Below are 25,606 nucleotides of genomic sequence, written 5' to 3' on the forward strand. Positions count from 1 at the left end.
CTAAATGCTCTTGAAGTTTCATGAATCTATGTTAATGCGGCATTTTCAAATCTCATAATTGTAAAAGAATACATTTCTAATCTTCATGGCTAGAAATAAAAGTTTGAAAATGTGAAAAGCTGAAAGAAAAAAAACCTGGAAGACAAATAAAAAATGCCAGCTGTTTGCTACTAGCCCCCAAGCCCTCATGTTTCTGAGCGAGGTCAAATTAGATCTGGCTATAGTGGTAAAGAGCCTCCAAAAAAATATCCAGCTAAAGGAGCCAGGAGGGGCCAGACTGATCACAGGCAAAAGGAGGTCACTCTCCACCCAGCAGGAACTAGCGCTGTGGAAGCTGCAGACAAAGGATGTTTTGGATGCTAGAAGTTATGTAGATTCAAGGGGTAACTGAGTGAGTCCATGAAAGAGAAAACTACTGCAGGCTACAAACCACACAGAAAGCACATCTGGCTAAGGAAATCCCTTCAGCTGGAAATGTTCGGAAGCTGGAAGAACACACAAGAGGAATCTTCCACCCGCTTGTCTAGGCCTTTTTTCTCTAGGTATCTACGTTCATTTACTGCTAGAGCCATACTGGACTAAATGCAGCCTTGATGTGATCCAGTATGGCTACCCTCATGTTCTCTCAACTTCTTATTCTATTTCAGCCAGAAATCAGATGTTTTAAAGTCTGATTTTGTATACAAATCAGGTGGCATGTTTTAATATGCAAAGGTATTATATGACCTGCTGTGGATTCTAGGGTCTATGCAACAGCATGGGCCTAAGGTTTTTGAATAAAAGTGTCACGATCAGCAGCATAAGATTAAACTATAAATAATAAATAAATCTAAAGCTATCTTATTACATTCAGATTCTATAAAAGGAAATCTTGCTAGTCAAAGATACATTCAAATCCACAGATGGTAAATGGAAAATAGAGTTATGGTGACCCCCATTACATGGTCAACTGATAATAATTTACACCGTTTACTTAGAGTAACCTGGCATTCACAATTTGTTTCATTTTTAGTGCAAAGAATATTGCACAACATAAGCTGATGTTTCACAACATTTAAAAACATTAATGACTGAAAATCATATTTTATATTAATAACAATATTTAGCTTGTACTCTTCCAGACTTCCAGTTTCTGTCTGATATGTACACATTCTCATCTGTCTCTAGCAAGGTTGAGTAGATAAAGTGAAAAGACTACTGGCAGAAGCAGTGGAAAATGTTGAGGGAAGTTGATGAGAATTGTTTCAAGATTTATGTGGATTAAGGAGAAAAAAACATTTTTGTGAGGCATGTAGTATTTGACTACATACTCAGTCACAGTTACTATACCTAAATAATCAGGATTTTGAAATATTTCACATGGTGTTAACAGAATCACTAAAACAAAATTCAGATCAAAGGACTAATCAGAAATGCTGAGAATGAATGTATATCAAGAGAGAAAACTCACATCCCAGTTTTTACATCCTTGTTCAGTAACAAACCGGGCAGCAGAGAAGAACTAGGACAACCTCTCTCTCATTGCTGATTTGAACTGAATTAGAAAACTATCTAGTGCATGAGGCATTCTTTGCCGAGCACAGTTTGTATCTACACACCAAAGGTTAATGCTCAGTCACCCAGACAACAATCCAAATATTATTTCTACTACAAGCCTAAGGTAGTAGCACATACTTGTCCAGTAGCCACTAATATGAGTTTTTCAGTTACAGGATCTTTTAACCAGACTTTCACGCCGAGTCTGCCTGGTTCTTCTGCCTCGAAACAGTTTGTGCAAAAATTCTTAAAATTGAATTCCCTGGCACTTGTCTGTGCGCATATGGCCTGGCCACTCTAATCTCTAGCAGAGAACTGCAGAATAAGTACTCACATGCTTTCCCAGAATAGATGGATATAAACACAACCAGAACAGTAGCACGAAGTCTAACACTTGGCTCTTTTCTGAGGAAAAAAAATCACCACAAATCACCCACAATAAATGACATCATGTTTACTGACTTAACCCAGAAAAGAAAGTAAATTTAGGATAGATTATTTTATCTGTGTACAGTCTGGGGCAAACAACCATTGCATGCCCTATAAATCGTGGTTATTCAGAGAAATACTCATGTTTTTTGCAAAACTTGGAAAGGAAAAAATTGCATTTGGTATTCAACAACAGGAGTTACGTGTTTACAGGGATTACATGGCACACTACCTCTCTGTTACTGTGTTTTGTTTCTCACTTGCTAGCATTTCAGTACCTTTACTAATTCCTCTGCAATTTGCAAGAAAAGACTGAAACAAGCAGGTCTGGTTGTAATAGAGGAGGAGAACAAAACAAGCAGAAATATCTTGCAAAAGTATGTATAACTGGAAAATATTGGGAAACTCCATAAAAAAAAAAAGCTTTTAGGGGAAAAAAAAAATCAGACTACATCTATCCTGGGCAATAAAAGAGGGCAGAGAAATTTAAGATGAAGATAGGTCACAAGTAGGTATGTGCAAGCTTGTGCTGCTGTTCCCAGCTAGTTGGAACCAAGCCAGTTATAGAAAAGAAGCGCTGTCCTGTGGGAAGTGCAGCACCGAGCCCAAGCAAATGAATTCTCCTGGAATTTGAGTCTTCTAGCTACAGCAGCACTACACTGTGGATTTAGGTTCAGAGCTGGACTGCATCTGGCCGGCAGCATGGGAAGGTTAAACATGCACCTGCTTGTAAAGACATACCTATAAAAATGCTATTTGTGAAATGATGGGTCCAAACACACGAAAGCAGATTCTTTGCTGGTGTAGTAAGTGGAAGAATCTTCACATTTTAATTTTTGCTTCATATGTGATAATGCCACCAGTGGATTATATAATCTTGTTTTATGAAAAAGAGTTGTAGTCACAGACTTTCCAAGTGGAAGGAAATATGGATGTGTGGCACAATTGCCATCTGTGAGCTCGGAGGCTGGAGTACTTTGGCCTTACTGCGGAAGGCCAAGAAGGCTGTGGTAGGAATTCATGCTGCATTCAATTCTGGCTGGCTAAAATATCTGTGTATTTCAAATAAAGCTGTATATTTAAAAAAAAAAAGTTTTCAACTTGTCAAACATTTATCAGTAGAGCTTAAATGAAGCCTTTTGTTTTTCAGGGCTACACAAGAACTTTTGTATAATTTTGCCTGCAGCTTTTTTTCTTTAATCTTTAACCTTTGAAGAGCAAAAGACTGACTGTCTGGAACAAGTCCAAACAATCAGAATAATAATAATAAAAAACCTCTTCATTAATAAAGTAGATAAATATCCAAAAAGACAAAGAAATATATATTTGAAAGTGGTTCCAGATTCAGTAGCTTCAAGCTTTTCAAAGCCTGTGAAGTGTTTTATACAATCCATTAAATAAAGCTTCCTTTGTTGGCTTTGGACCAAATAATTTGTACTGGAGAACAGCTTTAGAATGCCTGAAAATGTACTGAATCAAAGCTTTGTAATGTGGTCCTAGATGAGTTACACAATATAAAAGACAAAACTTTTAGAAATACAATAGTAGAGTCCAGGAATACATGCCCCACTTGATTGTCAACTGAATAAACCCATTTTGTTTAAAAGTTTGGAAGAAGTTGTCCAATCAGTACAATTCTTAGCACTTTGCAATTTCTCACAGAAGGGAGAGAAAGCCTTAAAGATATGCAGTCATATATGGAAAACTTTGTGAGGTCACTTATTAGACTTGCACAGATGTATGCAAAGAGGCTTAGAAATCTAGCAGCTTGCTGAAGGCCAAACGGCAACTCCCAGACAATGTTTCGGCTTATCTCCTGTGATCTCCAGTCCATCTTTTGGATAGAGCCCTTCCATCATCACTTAACGCCATTCAATTCCCCTACAACTTTAGTGCTTCTCTCCAGGCCATCCTCCTTTGCTCCTAAGACCGTTTCCTCTTGAACATTCTGCTACAACTTTTGTTTCCTACCATCTAGCTTTATCTACAAGCCCTCAGGAACCTTTATCTATTGACTTTCCTTGTTTTTTTCTTTTTTTTTTTTTTTTTAATATAACACTATATTTATAGTCATCTATAACTAACTCAAATTTCACATAGAAAGTGTGGTTAAAATGAGTGTGTAGTTATTTTCCAGAAATAAAACACAGAAGCTTAAAAAGGAACAAGACATTACTTTCATGCAAAAGGTTAAGTGAATAAGCATAGGCACTTTAACCTAAAGAAAAATGTATTGTTCACAACCCTCTCCAAAACTCCTCATGGAGCATCCATTTGGAGATTTTCCTCCACAACAAATTTCACTAGGTTGAGAGGAAGAGTTGAGTATGATGTATCAGCTTGTTTTATACAAGCTTTCTTGTACAGTTCAGTTTTGCTGAAACTCAGTTTTGCTGGCTGCTGTGCCACTGCTGTAAGCTTTCCTCTCTGCAGCCTTGTCTCAGCCAGCCTGGTAAGCCAAGGACACACATGGTCTAATCCTTAGCAAGCCCCAAAGTTAGTATCTCTTCTCCCATAGCGATTTTTTCATCCAACTCCACATTGTTAACAGGACTGCTTTTCCTACATTAAAAAGCATAGTTCTTTAAGAATTAATGATTAATTTTGTTACTGTTATCCTAAATAAAAAGGCCAAGCAGGGTCAATTAGAATCTTATGTTTTATTTTGAACAAAAACAAGTATGATGCTACGTGAGTATCCAAAACTTTATTTCTACTGTGCTATAAAATTTTTAAATATTTTAAAGTATTCTTTTCAGAGTCCCTATGAAATTAAATTCTATAACACTGGCTTAACTGGAGGAAGCAAACCCAACATTTTCACTCAGAAACAAGTAGCCTCCAAGGCTGCTTTAACTTACATAATCACATAAACCACCTCAAGCAATAGTTTCTTAAGGATTATGCCTACGATTCAACCCAACATGTAGCTAGGTTGTGCAATAGGTAGTGCAACCAGTTAGGGAGGTCAACTTGGTCACTATCTGCTAAAGGTATGACTCTCTTTACACAGCACCCTTCCACTATGGCTAATGATCAGTTAGCTTATGTGTATCTTTGAATTAGGGAAGTGTTCTACAATTTCAGAGTTGAAGCTCATGATAAAAGCACATAAAAGCTTACAGGAATATATCAGAAATTCTGCGGCAGAGATGTTTGAAGGATATATGTTCAACAGTATGTGTTATGCCTAACCTCTACCCAAAGGAGAATTAATTTTGCTAATATAGAGAATGGCAACTTTTGTCATTGTGGAACATGCTACTGAGCTTTCACGATCTGAGTATGTAAGTATAGCATGAAGGAAGGAGAAGGCACTGAATACTCATCACACTGTAGCCAAACCTGTGAGCTGGAGTAGTTTACTACTTGTCAATGTTCAAATGTGAATTGCAAATCCAGTTTCTACATATTCTTAAGTTTCCTTTGAATCTGTGCTTTGTGCTTATGCTTTCCCTTGCCAGCTAGCATGCAATCTTTGAAAAATGAAATAAAAATAGTCTGACAAAAATTCAGGGAAAACTGCCAAACATTGCAGTCAAATTAACATACTTCTGAGGATGGACACATTGCCGCTATGCTGATTTTTAATGTATAAAATATACTGTTCTCTTGATATAGCAAGAACATGAACCATGGCACAAAAAAATGCTTTTCATCAGTCTGTCCAAATGAACTTAAAATCACCCATCTATAAAACTCCTCAGGAGGAGAGAAACAATCACAATTCCCTTTGAACATTCTGGGAAATGTAATACTCACAGAACTGATGTAAAAATAATGCCTAGTTGAAAATTCATGTTACTATCTCCCCACCAGGACCAAGGACACTTTTGTTTTTGCCTTTCTGACCTATTATCATTATTTGTTAATTAATTTCCCCAATTATTTTTATGGATTTCTGGGTAGATTTTCTTAAAGGTCAGCAGTCTTAGGGCGGAAATGCTTTGGCAGCAATAAAAGCGTTCTGAAAAGCAGCAACTTTTTCCATTTCTTTACTTCAGAACGGCTACAAACTCATGTCTTTCATTGCCTTATGCTCAGCATAATCACTGGCTTGCTCTCAGCTGAATCACTAAAGGCTTCAGGAAGAGAAGAAATCCTCCAGAAGGAAGTGCAAATAACCTGACAAGACCCTCTCACACTCAGGGGCCAAAGCACCGCAAAAATTAAATCCAAGCCAGTTATTATATAGTACAGCAAAAACACATGCAGTCAGCATGCATGCTAAAAGCCATTAGTCCATGGACTCTGTTTATCTGATGTCTCTGAAAAGCATCAGTATCAATTCAGCTATTACCCAAGAAAACTGTAATAAGTGTGGTGGAATACACATGATGGAAAGTCACAAATATGTAGCTCTTCCTTTTGCCTTATACACCTCTTCTGCGCTGTGATGTAGTGGAAAAATTACCAAAAAGCAAACAGACAGCTTGACCAAGTTAAAATTGAAGAGCCCAGTGGGGATATAGAGACTTCAGTTAAATCTCAGATGTGCAATTTAACAACAACAAAATCAACTTGCAAACTATAATCAAGTTGTACACAGAATGTCTTTCCTAATATTTCTGATAACAGATCTATGATAATTTTCACTTGAATATAGTAGAATAGTCATTTTCATATCTGAGCTCCTTTCTACTAGAGTAAGAGGGAATCATTATGCTACTCCATCTTCTTATGCCATGACTACATAGAAAAAAGAATCCCTTTTCCCCCCATTGAAAATATTTACTTCCTTACTTTAATAGAGACCTGAAAACTCTTACCTTCTTAGCATAAAGACTTTATTTTCAGAAGAACTTTGTATTCAAAGGGCAGCTAACAAAAGTTGCAGCAAAATGTAAATCAAAATGATTTTTACAAAACTGAACTCCAGTTGAACTGCATGGGGAGACACTACCACAGCCTATAATAGAAAGCATTTTTACAGAAGTAAATATTCTAGTTAAGTTTAAAGTGACATTTACAAATTTAAATAATGATACTTGTGGTTTTCTGAGAGCAGAACTGGAGAGTAAGGGATGAAATTTGCTGTTGCTAAAACAAATTTTGAAAAGTTTAAAAAATTCTTGACATTGAGTTTAGACTGAAAAAAAGGACCATCATCCAAACAGATCTGATTATCTATTGCTTTTAATTATTTGCAAGGAATAAAGCGGTATCGTCAATAATATTATTCAAGATGTTGTTTTAAGCATTTTCTCACATCAGTAACCAGAAATCCTGACTACAGTGGGAATATATTTGTTAAGACATTGCTACAGGCAGTAATGGAAAAGAAAGTCATTATTTGTTGCAATGTTGGAATTCTCCCAAGAAAGGGCCCCAGATGCCAGCACTTCTCATATCGTGAGGTCAAACAGTAGTGCCTCTTCATCCCCAAGTGCACAGCAGATAAATTCCAATGTGGAATAGTCTGTTCTGTTGTGTGAGAACACAGCAGAGCAGATGCTGTCTGTCTGTTTAAACGGATCACTATTAACCTACTTAGTAGCAAAATCTGGTCTATTCTTAAGCACACATTGGCAGGGATAATCACAGTATCAGTTCTCTGCAAAACTTCTAGAGGTTTTCGGGTTTGCACCTTTTTCCTGTTCATTGGGAAAAGGGAAGATAATCCTCAGCCAGTCTCTTTCCTTACTCCCCTCTTCAGTTTTGTGCTCCTGAAGCAACAAATAGTTAACTGTGATAAGAACGCTTTGCTTGCACTGCACAGTTGAAAAATGTGGCTCAGTGACAACATACATTATACATTTTTAACTGAGAAACCCAAGCATTTAGGGATGTGGGACTGCAAGTGACCACAGCGGTCATTAAATCCTATCTTCCATGAACATAAGCAACCATAAAACAGCTGCCTAATCTAGAAATAGCCACAAAAACACTTCCACATACCACAAGTCACAAAAGACACTGCACTCTAAGAAAAAACTTAATAGCAATACAAAGTTTGCTCATCATTCTACACTCCACTTTGACAGTTGAACAGAAAATGACAGAAGAACAACTGGTATTGCACTAGGCAATTCATAAACTGCTGCTACCTAAGCAGCTTTACTCATCTCATGGCCCAAAAAAAGCCCAACGAAGACTTTTACAGGCTCCCCATTTTATCTATCAGTGTCTCATCTCCAGTGTACCTACAAAGTGAACATAATCTACAGGTAACAGACAAAAGCTAGTTTTTATGTGAATGAATCAATGTACCAGTAATTCCCGGAGTGGCATACAGTGTCCACTAGGGCTAATTAAAAAATCTGATGAAGCCATAATGCCAACTTTGCACCAGTATATCTCAGCTGAAATGGCAGCAAAAAATAATTCTAGCATATGTTAGAAACTTACTCCCTGAAATTTTCATGTGTGACATCTTTGATGTGGAATATACTCAAGATATGTGCCCTTACCATTGTCATTTCATAGTGCAGTTTGGGAAATAAAGTCATTGAAAAAAATGCATTAACAGTTTATAAGGCATTTAATATTATTCTTTCCTGTGTTATATTTTTATATACATATTTTGTTTTTAATTTCAAAATTTAATACATTTTCCAAAAGCTAGAATAACACCATAAATTATCAATATTGAATAGCAGCATGTAATATATAATATGCATATAATAATATGCAACCATATCTACTAAGTCTGAAAGAGAAATAGAAACAGATACTCTAGCAATAACAAGAGAACATACACCTCCTTTGCTGTACTGTTGGTGGAGGGATTTTATCTGCAAGCCAGCTAAAAGCATTATAGAATTAATCTCAGGTCTTTTTGCTACAAATGTTCTTTTCATTGGTCAGTAAACAATTCAGGGAAATTTGGAACTAGCCATGAAGAGAATATCAGAGGAAGGTTTGTTTCCCCCCCAAAAATTAAAGTCAGACTGTGGAGGGAGAAAAACATCCTGTTTTTTAGATGCAGTTTAAGATAGAGCTTTCTACATGAATTACTGGCGCTAACACCTTACCTTTCCCACCCACAGCACATGAAGTACAGCCGTGATTTTAAGATATCCGTCCAGCCCAGTTCTGTTCAGAAAAAGTATTCTAGAGTTAACAACCATTTGATAAAGAATCGGTTGTTCTTTCTTTCGAAGATCTGTGTCAACTTCACAGAAGTACCACGGAAGTTTAACAGTTAGGAAATGTTATTTTCTTGTGTAGACATCTCTTATTCGGGGTAAATAGAAGTTTGAGAAGCTAAGGTCAGCTACTCCATTTTTGGTGATATTTAACCATGACTGAATTTTCCAAAGTCAACAGGAGCTGCAAGTATTCAATACTTTTTTAAAAAAGACCTTTTAAAAATGGGAAAAAGAACCACATACCACCAACTTATATTTCACAATCCTCCTTGAACTTTTGTAAGTATTTGCTTCCATATCAAAGATCTACCATCAGCTTTACATAAATAACATCGGACTTACAGTTTCAGCAGTAGTAAAAGAGCAGCAACTGATCGCTTTCAGTCAGCTGAAGTTTGAGAAACAATCCCCGCTAATCCGTAGGTGAGGCCTGTACTGCCTTGCCAACTGGTCTGTCTTTTGAGATGTGCAAATATATGCACTAAGAATCGGACTGATACAAACAGGGCGACCTCAACATGCCACTAAATCAACTACAGTGACAAACTCTCTGCTTCTGTTCAGAGCGTAGGGTACAGAACTGCTGAGTTGATTCCTATCTGTTGCTGGCAACTACAGTGTATCTTTCAAGCTCCACACTAAAGAGACATTTTGCTCTGATTATTCTTACTGGAAGGCTGTTCCCACTTCTCATTTTTCCAGTACTAGAAATTTTATACACTCCAGCATACAGTTATTCCTGGCCAGTTCTTATGTCAAAAGTATTTAAGCTAGAGAACGAATTAGTTTTGAAAGCGTCCTAGAAGTGAAAACATTCAATATCAAAATACTACTGTCTCAGGCTCTAAACATTTTCAGTGACAATTCAATAAACGCCCCCCCCTTGAAAAAAAAGACTAAATTTTTAAACCTATCTAGGCTATAAGGACAGGTCTTCAAAATTAGGAAGGGTTACATTTGCAGTTGTCAGTGCAACATTAATTGGTTCTTTGTGAACACTTAATAGGATCTTTGTATCATAATAAAAATAGCACACGATCGTGCAAGTAAAGACTTGCATAAAACATATGCAGATGACTTGCAATGGCTTAAGCAATCATAAATCTGTTGTTTACCAAGATCAGAATGCTTGGCTGGACATCTAAATGACTGTTTATCAGTAGATTTTTAATAACTGATTTTGAAACTTTTAAGAGAAAAAAGGCATAAAAACTTGTCATCAGAATGGCTTGACTAGTAGTCTGGTTAATTTAGAAAACAACGGTTTAGTTCAAATGCAACCTAAAACACTTGTTAAAATTAAAAAATGATTGAAATCTTTCAACATGATCCTTTTTTTCTGCCTTTCTCTTACTGTTTCTTCTCACTGTTCAAAAACTCTGGAGGGTTTATTTCAATCATCTTTGGTTGATTTTCTATGTCTGATTAGAAAGTTTTCCTTTGCCTATCAAGCTGGTTGCCACCACAACACATTTGCCTGTTTCATAAAGCAATACATACTAACTTTGTTAAAAGAAAAAAAAAAAAAGTTGCATTCACACACAGGTACAAAAGAAAAAAAAAAACCCGCAGCTTTCACAACCCATAGCTATATCAATGACTCCACATGTAACATTTTATAGCATGTTTCCCCTATCAGAAATTATAGTGACTACACAGTGACAGGATTGGCAAGGTCTCTCGAGCTCTCAATATTTCAATTTCAGACTCAAGGCTTCTCTACCTTGGGTACAAGCCTAATCACATTAGCTGGTACCTTATTGTTGCCCTAAACTGAGGATGAGTTGTTAGAATCAAGTGCAAATATTTGAAACATCCACTGCTGCTCTCTTTGGGGAAGAGGTCTTGTGCTTAGCACAGTTTCTCCTCTTTTTTATAGAACCATAACCTTTTTTTTGTCTTTCCTCACTGTCCTGGAGGTGGGAAGAGCTCCCTCACTGAAAAGCTGCTCCTTTTCTCCCTCCTGCCACCACTGCACTGGCAGTTCCCAGGTACCACCTTGCAGCAAGGGCAGCCCGCATGCCAGAGCACTCAGCCGTCCTGCCAGGCACTGACGTTCCCCCAGGAACATATTTAAAAGAAGTCTAAGCATCATCTGTTTAAACTTCTCCTATCTGTACCCTACTGCCGTACAGCAGTTTCCATTCAGGACAGGAATAACCTACACAGGATAAAGCAGTCAACTTTACCTAAGGGAATGGAAGTGGTCCTAGGGCAACTATTTGGGTAACATAAATAAATGTAATTAATACTCTCACAGCTAAATGAATGTATTTATGCCTGTATCAAACACCTGAAGAAATCACTAGACTAAACACTGCAGGCCAAAGTAGATGCAGTTCTCTTTAGCAAAACCTGCTGCAGCTTACAGTGTGCAGAAACCTCTGAAGGAAAAGTTCACGATCCTTTGTTTGATAGCCAACTGTCAGACATCCTAAATATAGTAGTTGCTACCAAGCTCCTCCAACCGCAAATTGTTCTTGAGGTCTGAAGATACAGACCAAGCCTGCATCCTACATCATTCCTTCAGCTACCAAATGGAATTACGAGCTAAGAGTCTTTTAAAAAATTTATTGTTACTATGTTCTTTGACTCTTCTTTCTTTCCTCCTTCCTTCCTTTTCCTCTCTCTCTACATACATTTTGTCTTTCATTCCCTGGGTTTTAAGTCCTTCCAGTTAAAAGTCCTGTATAAACATTTATTCTAAGTGGCTAAAACTTCTAAGAATTTGTATTGAAGCTATATGGGAAATTATCCGCCTGTCTTTGAAAGTTGATTTGCTTGACTGTCATCAAATCCCAAACCTTTTTGAAACATGAAGCCCTACCCAGGACTTTTTTCTGAAACATGAAGACCACGGTTGCGGTCTTGGGCAGGAACAGTCCCAGCTTTAAATCACTTTCCTGTCTTGTTCAGATCAGAAATCTGAAAATCATCTCCTGCATCCCAAGAGATATCGCACACGAGTGACACAGACAGTTGTGGTTCAGCTGTCTCAGCCAAAATATATTTAGTTATTTATACAGTGTGGAATAGTACTTACCAAAGAGACTAATAGAAAAGGGAGCGTCTTTAGCCTCTTGCTAACAATGAATCAGAGAACCATCTAAGGCTTCATGTCTTTTGTCCCATATGACTCCTTTGCTATTCTAAGCTTTGATTAGATATTCCTTGGACCAGAGGGGGGAAAAAAAAACCTGTCTAGTCTGGTATGCACGTTCCTAAAAGGAAGGACTGGTTTCAACTAATTAAGATTCTTTAATAAAAAGCTATTTTGTCGGAGGATTCCTTATCAGCTCTGAGTTGAATTCTAAGTAATTATTAGAGCAGCGTGACAGTAATTACATTATCTGTGAACATTGCATTTCCAGAATTGAGAACAATTAGAGATCAACATAGAAAAATGTGACAGGAGCTGGCAGTGCTCGAAAGCTGCTGCTTAATGTTGCATTTCCCAGAAGACATTGACTTGGAAGCAAGTGCAGCTCTGATATCAGCTCCCCTCTGTTTCTTGTACAGCCCTCAAGTGGGACAAGAGGAAGAATTATTTTCAGACAACAGAATAAACAAAAATGATTTCAGAGACCTTTTCCTCACACTCCACTTTAGGCTAAGACACCTTAGGAGACAATTTTTGCCAGAAAAGCTATACTGCATTTCTAATACAGTCAAGCTTAAAAGTTTAGAGAGAATATGTGCTACAGATTGGTTGTTACAATGGAGATATTTATTTCCTTTACACTCTACATCATCCAAGCAGTAAACTTCAATTCAAAGTCACTGCACTGTATAAGTCAAGTAGAAAAAATGTGGCTGGACTAAGCATTATGTTTTTTAAGTCACACAAGCAACTTGACAGCCTATGTTTACTCTTTCCACTACTGAAAAACCCCAGGCTTAGTCCACGTCAAAGCTTGAATTAAGAATTATAATAATAATCACAAGATCCAAGTGCTTAGGTATTTGCTTAAATCTAAATTAGCAGAGTTGTAGGTTTGTAGAATAGTTTTCTACACAAAATTTGAATACAACAGTCTTAACACAAGTTGTGCCTGTTATAAGAGAATCACAGATGCTTCAGAATCAACTAGTGTAATGTCATCTCTCTCTTCCCTTCCCACCATAGGCAAACCAAACTAAAATTGAAAAATCATAAGCTCCAACAGCAAACAGCATGATTATTTAATGATGTCACAGAAATATGCAGGTGAATATTTAACAAGAACTGAGGTGGGAAGTCTGAAGTTTTGCCTTATCCAAAAAGTATGGAGCTAAGTGGATTTCTGAAGTCACTCCTCCTTTTTTTTGTTTTATTAATTTATCTTGAGGGGATTCCAGTTTTTCATTATAAACAAGGAGCCTTAATTGCAGGCTTTCAAATTGCAGTTTCACATTTTGCAAATTGCTTTCTTAAATCCTATGTAGAAGAAACAGACCAGACAGTGCACAGAAGTGGCTTGGGATAAAGCAGTGTAAAATTTTTGAGAACATGTTTTTCCTACAACACTACACATTTTGTTTATGAAATAGACTTATTTTCTTTAGAAACAGAAATATGAAAACTTCAGAGAAAAGAAAAGCTCTGGCCAACTAAAAGCATCACATGCACATAGTTTTACCTCCCACCTTGCCTTTATAGAACCAAACACAATTCCCAGACGGATGATGCAGCTTCCAGACATAAATTAAAGAACCTTAAACTGTAAGTAAGTTAACTGAGAAAGTAGCTATAACATGCTTTCACAGAAAAAGGCAAACCAAGGTCAGCGGCTTAGAAGTAAATTCAGTAAATCTTCAAAGGGGAAGACTGATTTTATTTTCAGGGCTACTTAACCTTTAAGAAAATAGTAGCAAATGATCAAAATTACTTCTGACATTTACATGGCTTTAAAAATAACATGCTAGTTACATCACAAATTAAGCCGAAGTGCTATGGCTTGCGTTACACAGATGGCCAGAGAATGGTCAGAAGGATTCCTCTTGCAAGATCATTTATTACCAGCATTTTACTCAAGTAGTCTACACTAGGGAATGCAGGAAGGAGGGAGAGATGGGGAACTCCCCAGGTCAAGTAAAGTGGTTTACAACTTTACTAAGAGATTTATGTTTTATTTTGCTTTATACCTAATAAGATTCTTTACTCTATTGCTTGTGGTGACCTTATGTTTTGCACCAAACTTTATCCTATAAACACCCACAAAATACTGATATAATCACAACTGTATTTAAATGCCAAAGGTGACACGACTAAGAAACTCGGATTTGTGCCAAAGTATGAGTTTGCAAGAGAAGCTCTATGACCTAAATCAATGAAATTATTTGCATCTTTGGAGCTAACTGCAGACCAGGCTTCAGGATCAAGTGAACTTTGTACTTTTTAAAGGTTCCTTCCCACAAAACTTAATAAATATTAAAAAGTGTTACAACATGTAACCATTTATTTTGAAAAAGGAAAAAAAAAGGAAGATAAACCATGTTATTAATTCACAGAATTACATCAGAATCAATCAGAAGTAAAAAATAGGATATTGTTTGAAATTACTAAGCACTTTAGGTTTAAGAGAACAATTTCCATTTTATGGACAGATTTTAGTTTATTATTTGGTATGTCTATTTCCAAAGAAAGGACAAGAAAAATATTTTCCCACGCCTATAGCACTTACCGATTTAAACTGCAGATAACATGCATCTTTTTAAGTGCTATTGCAAACAGAAGTTAAGGTCTTTGTTAAGCAAGTATCTTTGCCAATATGGACTTTACAAACCAATCAAAATTCCCTTAAATATAAAAGATACTAACATCCCTGGAATTTTGCCAGGTAAAGCATCTGCACTATTGAGCATAGCCTACTTTCAAAACCAAGCCCTTAAGCTGTTTCCTGAAACAGGATGCATTTGTCTACATAACGATTGTGTATCTATTCTACTACAAAAGTGCTTAAAATAAAAAGCCCACCCTTCCATACTTTGGGCAACTACATAAATTTCTTTCAGAGACTTAATGCTATGGTAACAGTATCTAAAAAAGGAAAAGACACAATTCATAAGTTATATAGTTGGTGCAGAGTTTTAACTCTGAATCTAAATATTTCAAAGAATCGCTATGAACACATTTTCTTACCAAATGCTTGCCGTTTTACCTTAAGATAAAGATCAGACAACAAAGTGGTTGTATTTTTTCTTAGTGAAACACTAAGACAAGACACAAATAAAGACTTGCACAATTGCCACTGTAACCTTCCTACAATCTGCAGCAAAACTTCCAACGTTTCTTTTCTAAATGGAGTAACTTGGCTCAAGTTGGTCCAAAAGAAGAGCAAACCATGCTACAGTCTAGGAATAGTTTTATTCCAAGTAAGTTAAAGTGTTTTATACCTCTTTTAGTTTGCTGGGAATTAAATTAAGAATTTCCCACTGTAATACAATTTTAAGCTTAGGCAGCTTTAGCTTACAGTGGCAACAAACTGCCAATACTTATAAGCACAGAAACGTTAATATAGTAGTTTATCTTAAAAAGAGAAATTAATAACTCATTATTTAGACAGTATGAGACTGTTTAATGCAAGTATTCATTTGTTAAATAATACTTATTGAAGGTCTGATTCTTCCAAGTGTTGAATACATTCTTTACATTTAACTTAGTGTATAGCAGGAATCCAGGTGCTTGCTAGTTGGCCAAGTGTTTAGGCATCTTAGGCAGACTTTTATAAGAACAAACATCATTTTTAAATTAACTGGTTCTAACAGTTGAAAGAAACCTAGCTAAGGATTGTGGGATGGAGGGCATTCAACACCACTCAAGACAAAACTAAGGCTCAAACAACATAGTTGTGTACTCTGAAAGAACTGATATAGGACTTGTCTTCACTGACAGGAGAATCAACATCCACATAGCCTAAAGAGCGCATGAAGAGAACACGAATTAGAGCTGTACTTCATTAACATTATGTGGAAGACAGGATGGAAGAGGGCTTTTAATTCAAAAAGACTTCCCCATCTTGGACTATTATATTATCATTATATTATCAGACTATATTATCAGATTCACAGAGCTGGCATACATCAGCATTAGAGTACCTTTAAAAATATTTTTCTGAAGTTAATCTGCCTAGACTGAATGTTTTGAAACTTTTATTTTTTTTTGTTTTAATTTTTACTCTTCCATCATTATATCCCTGTCCGTATTTCACAAGTCTTTGGTAGGTTTTCTTAAATTTGATTTTCAGTTTTGGCAAGTCGCTCACATCTCCTCCCATTTAAATAAATAAATAAAGCTTATTTACACACATTGCCTACACCATCAACCCGGGGTTTAAATTAACTTGGCGTTTCCTCGACCTAAGATATAATGTTCACTGGAAACAACTCATCATAGTTCTGGGAGTACTTTTGTTATAGTAAACAACTGGAAAAGCAACACTTATTTTTACAGTTATCAGTATCTTAGGCTGAAGTTTGTTTATAAAAATGTAATTTATATATACAAGCTATAAATTGGAAATAAATGTTTTTAGATGGGTACATTGGTAGCGAAATAACAGATTGTGAAATAACAGATTATGAAATTATCAGAACTATTAATAGTCGAAAGATTCCTAACAAAAACAGAGATCTGTTTCTGTAAGCCGTAATTATATTGATAACGTTCTGCAGAACTGGGCATGAAATAATCCCAGTGCCAATTCATTAGAAAACAGTCAATTGCAAAACACAGTGTACCTCTTGCTAGCCCTCAGAACAATCTTCCAAGAAATCATCATTTAAGAGATACCTCAAATGAACTTACTGGGCTCCACAATATGTCCTGCATCTGCTATTACATTAGGGAGGAAATAATCTTTCAGAAACTAGACCTTTTAAGTTGCCTCAAATATCTCCAAAAGTATGCAAGTGTACAAGTACACACATGCACCGAAGAAAGTCCCTGACAGATGACATTCATCCCATTCCTCTACCCTTCTTCCTAAGATGTGAACAGTGAGTACCTAAGAAGATTAAGCTTAGTTTGGAAAGGTCTTGCCTGAGGAAATTTTTAAGATTTATTGTATTATTAATACTGCTTTCAAGCACTTAAAAACAGAAATAAAGACAGTCCGACATGTTTCTCCCTCTTAATTTATTATCTTTTCATACACATTCCAAAACATTAAGCTGCCAATCTGCATGAATATGCAAGAAAAACAGCTTTTGGGAGTGAAATCAGTTTCTTGTACTGCTGAAAGTCCAGGGTGTAACTTGCAAAAACAATCAGCTCCAATCCACAGTGTATCCATAATTTGTCATAGAACAGATATCCATCCGAGTGCTAAGCAGAGCTTTATACTGTAAGAAATGCCATCAAAAACTTAAATTACATGTCATGGCACATCTGCACATAGTCTTTAGGAAGGGAAGGCCTTTGTTGTCTTTTCAATGTGAACTGAGAAAAGAGAAGGTGGAATGAAGTCACCATTATCAATCTTCTTCAGAGCTAGATCCATCTTCCTGGTCAGAGAGCTCGGCAACAGGAAAGCGCAGGATAGCTGCCACCCCTGTCAACTGCCCAAGCTGCTCCCCAGATACATGAAGGCTGGAGAAGATGCGCACTGTGCCCATGTTCTCCCGTACGCTATCTACCAATTTAACATATCGAGCACGTGTAGCCACATCCTGGTGCCGGAAGAGCTCATCACTGATCAGCAAGGTGTCAATGGCCATGGCTTCATTGGCCTTCTCCACATGTTTTAGACCATAAAAAGCCCGGTCTGGCTCATGCTGCAGCATTTTATAGAAGTCATCTAAGGCTTTGACCTCACCCGCTGCCTTAGTGTCAGAGAGACGGCTAGTTACAGCTGGGTCACAAAGGGCTTCCTTCAATGCGTATTTATGTCCCGAGGAAGAGTGGACCTACAGTAAACACAGTTAAAGATACATAATATTAAAAAAGGACCATTTTCTTGATTAACCAAGCACAAACATAGTTTCCACTCTACATAATATTTATCGCGCTAATTATGAATTTAGCTTTTATTTGAAACATAAATGATTCTTTTCCTAGAAGAGCTCCTCTTCTGCAACCCCAACCTAACCCAAATCCCTCAAACTTTGTATTTTAAGAAGTGTAGGAAGGATGCTTCTCTTATTCAAAGACTGCCTTATATAAACAAGGTATTGTACAAAGCCCCAAGGTAGAACCATGTGGTTCTGCTGAGAAACTAGGTCTTCTTTAGCCTTTAAAGCATGTAAGAAGAGGAAGACCTCTTAAGGTTGCAGAGACATAGCACAAAAGCATCAAGCCTTGCATTAGAGGTTTGCAGACATACTAGCTATGCAGTAGCATACATCAAAGCCTTTCACACTTTCTGTCGTCACTTTGCTATAAACGCAAACAGACTATGTACAATTTAAGACTCCTAAACTTTGTGCCCATTAAGTACTGGGACCCCCCATAGTTTTGAAGGCCTAGGTTACAGCCCTGCTGTAATTCAGAAGTGATAGCCCTATGAAACTTCTATTTTATATGCTGGCTTTGCCTTTTTTAATGAACAGAAAATAAGACATTCAAGCAGAGAGATAGCTAAGCAGCAGGAAAAAAGATGTGGTTTGCATAATCTTTACTCATTTACTCCAAAACTAACAGCAACATTAACTAATGTACACTACACCCAGGTACTTCAATATTTTTCTTTTTTTAAAAGCTTTAGAAAGCTGTTATTAAACATATATGCCACACAGTATGGCAGATTAACAGCACAGTTAGACCATTTTCCAGCTTGTACTTTAGTGTTAATGAGGCAATAAATATGGATTTTAAGGTGGTTTTGAATATTTAGTATCTTCTCTACTCCCCTTCAAGCTGTCCTAGAAAAGAAACATCCCTGTCATGCATAACTAGCCCATAATTTGAGAAGCACCAGAATAATCTCCTCACAATGAGAGAAAGTTATATTCTCTAGAGAGTGAATTATTTCCCACCATCTTCTTAACTCTCTTCCATTAACACAGGCAGCTCCCAAACCTCTGTGATCACCCACTATAGAGGCAGTTTAGGCCCTTACCTGCAGGAACTTGGACCTGTTCTCCAGCAGGAGCTTGTTGTCGGTCTTGACTGCCTGCTGAAACATGTAGTCACAAAACTGCTCCCGCACGAAGCCTGGGCTGGCCACCAGCACACACTTCACCACCTCGAAGTTGATATGCCGCTGGATAGCCTGCACCACCTGCTCGTAAAATCTCTCCAGGGCCCGGTCGTGCTGAGAGCAGTTCCCTTTCCGCTTGCGAGGGATGTTCACCTCCACCTTGGCGCGCGTGAGGGTCATGCTGGGGGTGACGAGGCAGACGTGAGCCAGCCCCTCCTGCATGACCACGGCCGCCACATCGGCACTCCAGGCCGGGTCGCAGGCCTGCTCGATGCGCTCCAGCACCACGCTGTCCCACTGCTTCTTGGCCAGGGTGAACTGCCGGTTGGGCTCCAGCTCGATGGTGTGGTAGGCCCCCATCTTGACATACTCGTTCTCCTGGATGTTGGTGCCCTTGACCCGCAGCTGGCAGGCCTGCGAGTCGAAGTCGATTGCCTCCACGCAGAGGGTGAGGGTGGTGCGGATGCGGTTGCTGCCCACACTGCCCGTGGCCGACTCGGTCTGCACCTTGCGGATGGTGGAGGCCCGCAGGCTGTCGCCCACCTGCAGCAGGTTGTAGGTGTGCCACATGTCCTCGGGCTCCTCGGGGATCAGCGTCACCTGCCCCGCGTTATCCTTCTCCAGGTCCTTCCGCACCAGCTTCATCGCGGCGGCTCCCGGCGCCGCCGCCGCGCCCTCCGCTTCCCCTCGGCCCCGGCCCTGCGCACCCCGGGGCGGCCTCGCGGCGGGCTCTGCGCGCTCCTGGGCGGCCGCCCGGCCCCGGCGGACACGCTGCTCGGGCCCCGCGGCGGCGAGGCCTGCACTCAGCCGCAGCCGCAGCCGCGACGTGTGGGCTCCCTCCGGCACGGGCTGCCGGCTCCTCGCCCCGCTCCCTGCGCATGCGCCGCCAGCCCAGAGGCGCTCCCCCTCCCCCCGCGCATGCGCGCAGCCCGCCCGAAAAGGCGCCGGCGAGACGCGCGACTCCCCCGTCTCTCGGCCACCGTGCCCGGCACGCATGCGCAATACAGCGCCTGGCGCAGCGGGTCGAGCTGGCGCATGCGCACAGGCGCGGAACCGGCTCCTAACCGTCGGTGAAAGCGGTGAGGGCCTGCGGTAACCCCGCCCGCCCCTGCCCAGCGGGAGGCAGCCCGGCCCCGTGCCCCCTGCCCAGCGGGAGGCGGGCAGGACGGCCGGGAGGAGAGGAGGAGTGGCGGCTAAGCCCTGGCCAGGCAGGCTGCAGGGATGTCCGAAGGGAACCGCGTTCGGGGTAACGCACCTCCGTGTCGTGAGGCGGGAGGGGTCAGGGCCGTCGCTAGCCCTTTCCCCTTTGGGTTTTTATGCTGTCTTGTGTTGTGTCTGCGCATAGCACATCAGCTCGTTTCAAAAGAGATTATTCAGACTTCCAAAAGCCTTTAACACACTGCCTCACAGATTAAAATAAGAGACCTACATAGTTGTGCAACTATATGGATGTGGAAGGAAACTCCACAAGGTGGGAAAGAAGTAGGGCTAAATAGCCATTTTTCACTGGAGTAATAAGTGAATGCCGTGGTACTTCAGGGTCATGGACCACAGCCAGTATTATCTAACATCTGGTGATGTGGAAAAGAGGCTGCTAGTTTGATAACATTTACAGAGTGAAAAGAAAACCAGTCCCAGACTGGATCAGAACCTGAACTGTTATTTTGGCATTGCACTTAAACCATAACTGAACTTCAGCCTGAAGTTTATGGTTAAACTTACAATATCATTTTACACATCTTTGCTTCAGTTACACTTGAACCTATACTGAAACGATTGAAAACTTGACCAGCTTCCTGAATCTGCAAGTTATTTCGATCAGAAGGAGACAGCTTTGAGAGAAGCTTCAGAGACAGCTAAGCACATTCCAAATGAAGTCTGAGGTTAACAAAAGTAATATTCATTGAAAAACCTGTAAGTTATCATTAAATTCAGATTAGTTCATTGATATTTGCATAGAAAAGAGACCTGAACAATAACAATATGCAGCTCAATGTGCAGCCTACCAGAAAAAAAAAAGAGATTGTCTAGAGAGTGGGATTAAAAGAAAAAGTTACAGTGCCATTATATAGATCAATCTTGCTGTTTCTTCTGAAACAGTGTATGGTACTGGACAGCCCTTTTCAGAAAGAATGTTGGAGATTTAAAAAGAGGAAAAGAAAATGAACAGAGAATGGAAAAATTGTATGAAGAAAGATTGAAAATATTTAATTCAGAAAGTACACAAGCTAATATGCCAAAAATATGTATATAAAATGGCAACTGGAATACAGTAGGTAAATTTGGAGTGTCTGTATACTCAGTCTGCTAATAGAAAAGCAAATTTAAAATTTTTAACAAAAAAGTTCTTGGATTTTTTTTTGAAAAAACACTGTGGACTGGCATGGGATGGCTTTGAGGTCAAGGATTGAATGAGATATAAGACTATGGTCAGATTATACTGTATCTCCCACTGTGGTGTACATATAAGTTTCAGTTATCTAGCACAGGTCACTGATTGGGACAGGATACCGAGCACAGGTTAGGTCCAGTAATGTGTGTTCTGTGTTTCTAAGCTTCATACTGATGTAAAAACAACTTTATCAGATATTACATAACAGGATTTATTTATGAGACCTCAGACTCTCTTCCTGTGAACACATGTGCTTAACTCTGTTAGCATGAATAGTTTTACAGAAGGAAACAGGACCACCCAAAGGAATATAATGTAAGCACATGCATAATTGTTTTGTTAAATTTGGGCTTGTATATGCTTGTTATTTTGTGTCAATATTTTGTGGCTTAGGCAGAGGTCAATATTTTGTAGCCTCAGCTTTTCTTTAGAAGTTCCTTTCACTTATTTTTGTAAATGCTGCATGATGAATTTGCTTTATGATTGTAAAATTGCAAAAGTAAACCTCATGCTATTCTCTCAAGTAAAGTTAGCTGTAGTGCATATTAACCTTTCAAATTAATATTTATATGTCTATACATATTTTTACTATCCATTTACAAAGTTTTCTCTGATCATTGCTTCCGGTCTTCTAATTCTTACATGCAGCTTCACATTCCTTGTGATGCAACATATTTCAAATAGAGGTTTCAAGTTGGCATCCAGTGCCATTAGACAATAAAGATTCAACTCATGCAAGCACGTAAGTTGCTGCCAAGGATAAATACAGTTGCTGCATTAAAACAAACAAACAAACAAACTTGAAACAAGGTTGAAACTCAACATAGTAAATTGACTCTTGTTGTAGAAAAAGACATTTTAAGATGCACTGGAGCCCTTTCTCAATAGCCCTTTCTATGAGATTTTATACAGTTACAAAAAATGATCTGCAAATATATTGTAGCAACCTTAAGCTTGAGTGATGCCATCCACAGTTAGCAAGATTATCATTGCCTTAAAAAGGAAAACATTTTTGAGATGGTGATGCTTTGCCTGCTCTGGTAAAAAGTAGCTTCTGGTTGTTGTTACTAATTTGAATGTTAAAGAGTGAGCAGTAGAAGAAAGGAATTACCTGTCCAAAAATTTAAGAACCAAATAACCATAAGTTTGAAAGTTCATGCTAATTTTGATAAGGCCAAGGAGAGATATGCATTTGATTTCAGTAGTGCCAAAACAAGCATATACTTTACATACAGTTTTAACACAGAAGTTCAAAATTACATGTTCAGTTTCTGTATTGGTAAAAAAATAAAACTAGATGCAGAACCTGGGAGTTCTTGTCCTTTATCATTTTTTAAAAATGAATTTTTGAGATACTAATACTTGCAGCAATTTGGCATCTCTTTTCAGACTTTCTTAAGCACAGTACAAGAAGAGATAAAATGTTGATAGCATATATACACAAGATTTTCAAAGCCATACTATTTTTGCAAGATCACTGTTTTGAAAACATGTGAGACACTGCCCTACATCTTCAGGTGTCTTAGACCACCTTTGTGGTCCAATAGTCTTGATCAGCTACTTTACAAAGAAGGGTTTTGTACACATTTTAGGCAAGACAAAGTAATTTTAATAGGAGCCCCCCAAGCCTTGTTAAGCCATTATAACTAGAATTCATGCAGAGATACCTTAGTCCTGTATAAGCAAAACTAGCGGGAAAGTGTCTCATACATAGAGAGAAATGTGCTGGAAAATGTTGAAAGTAATTCTTGCAAGAGCAAAGGAAGATAAAAGATATAAAAGGGCAGAGATAAACTCAGAAAAACTTGTGCATTTTCACCCCTTCCCCACATTGTTTCTATCCAGACCTGCATAGGCTGGAGAGAAGCACAGTTTTCTGCCTACAGTTCTGTTTGTATGGCAACTGGCTTTTTCTATGACAAAGATGAGTACTCTTGATTAGTATCAAGAACACAACCATCATCACCAGGAGGGAGAGGGCTGAGTAAAGAGAAGGAAGTGGAGTTAAAAGCTAATGAAACTTTTTGGGGTTGATTTCTTTCTTCCTGTCTACTGAAATGTAGGGCTAGGAGATAACTTCAGCAGATCCCTAGTTCAAACACTTACACAGAGGTGAGATGAAATAAAGCTCAGCAATCCCTTACAGATGCTTATCCAACTTCGTAAAAACTTTTAGTGAAGGAAATTAGGCAGTATTTTTAGGTAGCCCCAGTTCTAATGATTCATTGCCTGAAGAGTGAGAAAGTTCTACTGAATATTCCCTAAACTTTCTGCATAGCAAATTAGCAACCATTCATCAGTCTCTTTATAAGCCAACATATGCAATACAGGAAAAAAATCACAAATGAGTACTCTCACTAAAGGAAGCAAGTATTGACTTGGAATAATATTCTCAGGTAAGAATACTTCAGTAAAGATGCATATTTACAATGCTGAGTTCTCTTTGTCCTTTGACTTCTCTTTTCTACATAAACCTAATTCCTTCAGCCTTTCTTCACAGTCATATATCCTCAACTTTTATCAAGCTTGTCACTCCTTTGTCCACCCTCTTCAGTTAATGAGCATCTTTTATTTGCCTTCCTGTACTCCAAACAGAGGCCTCACCAAGTTGAGCAGAACATAAAATCAGTATAAATACACAAACACACAGACCTCTATGCACCTCCTGTATACTACTGTTCATGCATGCCAGAATGAATTTACTTCCCCCCCCTTTAAGCAAGAGGAGCACATGACCAATTTCTATTTTATTTTTGATTCCACTGTAGTTCTTAAATTCTTTGTCTTTATTTTTATGACATTGTTAAGTTAGAATTCTTGATCTTACTTATCTGGGCTAAGTACAAAAGCCAAACGACTACATTCAGATTTTCACATGCTCCTGTATCTATACTTTCTTGCACGACAAGCACAAAGTAAAGGGGGAAAAAGCCCTACCTAGTCTTGCCTTTTCCCCACTCGCTGCCGCTTGCATTTTGATGAGTCTTATGAAATTGATTTCTTTCTCTGTACTGCCTCACCAGCGGAGCTCAGACTGCCTCAGGTTCACCCTGTGTGCTGGTTGCTAGCTCAAGGGCTGTTGGGGAGCTGTGTCAATATTTCGAAGCATACGAGTCTCAGCATTGCCTTAACCTCTTTCCCACTTCTTAGATTGCCCTGATTTCAGATCCAAAACGTTACCACTAGCTAGGGAGGGTGTTACTTGCAGTGTTTGTATTGCTGTTTTGCTAAAAAAAGAAAATAAATCCCTAACAATATATGAAACCCTAAAAGGAAATACTACATGTTTGATCTCCAGATCTTTCTGAAGTTAGTTGGGTCCCGTTAACTGCTTCCTCACTTCCCCTTTTACCACTCAGAACATCTGAAAGCCAAAGGGAGGAAAACAGAACAGCTGCCCCAATTAAAAAAAAAGTTGCCAGCTGCACTTCTTTTCCCCAACAAGGTTCAGTTACAGTATTTCTTCCCACCCATTCATCATCGTCTCGCAGCCTCCCCCCCGACTGTAAGATTATTTTAGGAATCAAAGCCCCAGTGAGAAACAAACCCCAGGAGTCTCTTAGGAGCTCCTGCTGGCTCGGGCAGGGCATTCCCAGGGCAGGGAGAGACCGAGGGAATGCCGAGGGGGGGATGCTGCCTTCGCGGGTGCCAGCCCCCGACACACTCATCCCCCCTTCAGGCGGGGATCTCCTTTCGGCGCCTGGGTGTTCCAAGGAAGAGAGAAAGGGGTTTTTCCTCACCTGCCAGCATCCAGTAGGAGGCAGCCATGCCTGGGCTCCTGCGGGCCGGGGGTCGGGAGCTCGGGCCGAGGGCAGGGGCGGCGGGAGCGCTGCTGCCGCCGGCGCGCCCGGCGGTGCCTGCGCTGCGAGTGGAGCTCAGCGCTCTGCGCCTCCTGTGCGCCTTGCAGCCGAGTTAGGCATTTCCTGTTTGTTATTCAGTCTTTACGTTTTTCTTCACATCAAGAAGAATTTAGCTTCTCCCCCCAACACAAAACTTCCCTCCCTCCCGCCCCCCTCGCCCCAAAGACCTCTGAGCTTTGG

At 39.2% G+C, this 25,606-nt stretch overlaps 2 protein-coding genes across 2 annotated transcripts in view; both read right to left on the reverse strand.

The window, feature by feature from the left end:
• The window catches only part of LOC135325015 (integrin alpha-1-like), a 75,042-nt gene that overhangs the window by 49,207 nt on the left and 229 nt on the right, over positions 1-25,606 (reverse strand). Inside the window, exon 2 of the mRNA XM_064502328.1 lies at positions 25,307-25,489. Coding sequence (XP_064358398.1) covers positions 25,307-25,334 — 28 coding nt within the window. The 5' untranslated portion in view covers positions 25,335-25,489. The remainder of the gene's footprint in view (positions 1-25,306; positions 25,490-25,606) is intronic.
• LOC112995744 (protein pelota homolog) lies at positions 14,477-20,213 on the reverse strand. Its single transcript, XM_026120913.2, has 2 exons — positions 19,094-20,213; positions 14,477-17,942 (listed from the first exon to the last, which is right to left on the reverse strand). Exons 1-2 carry the CDS (start codon positions 20,168-20,170, stop codon positions 17,511-17,513), a joined length of 1,509 nt encoding a protein of 502 aa, XP_025976698.2. The 5' UTR covers positions 20,171-20,213; the 3' UTR covers positions 14,477-17,510.

The sequence above is a fragment of the Dromaius novaehollandiae genome, chromosome Z (assembly GCF_036370855.1).
Source record: "Dromaius novaehollandiae isolate bDroNov1 chromosome Z, bDroNov1.hap1, whole genome shotgun sequence".
Lineage (NCBI taxonomy): Eukaryota > Metazoa > Chordata > Aves > Casuariiformes > Dromaiidae > Dromaius > Dromaius novaehollandiae.

Bases quoted from the DNA above. Each gene is read 5' to 3' on its own strand.
- LOC112995744 (XM_026120913.2), bottom strand. From the start codon at position 20,170: ATGCGTGCCGGGCACGGTGGCCGAGAGACGGGGGAGTCGCGCGTCTCG. The intron at 17,943-19,093 runs GTAAGGGCCTAA...TGTTTACTGTAG, and splicing joins ACAGGTCCAAGTTCCTGCAG to GTCCACTCTTCCTCGGGACA.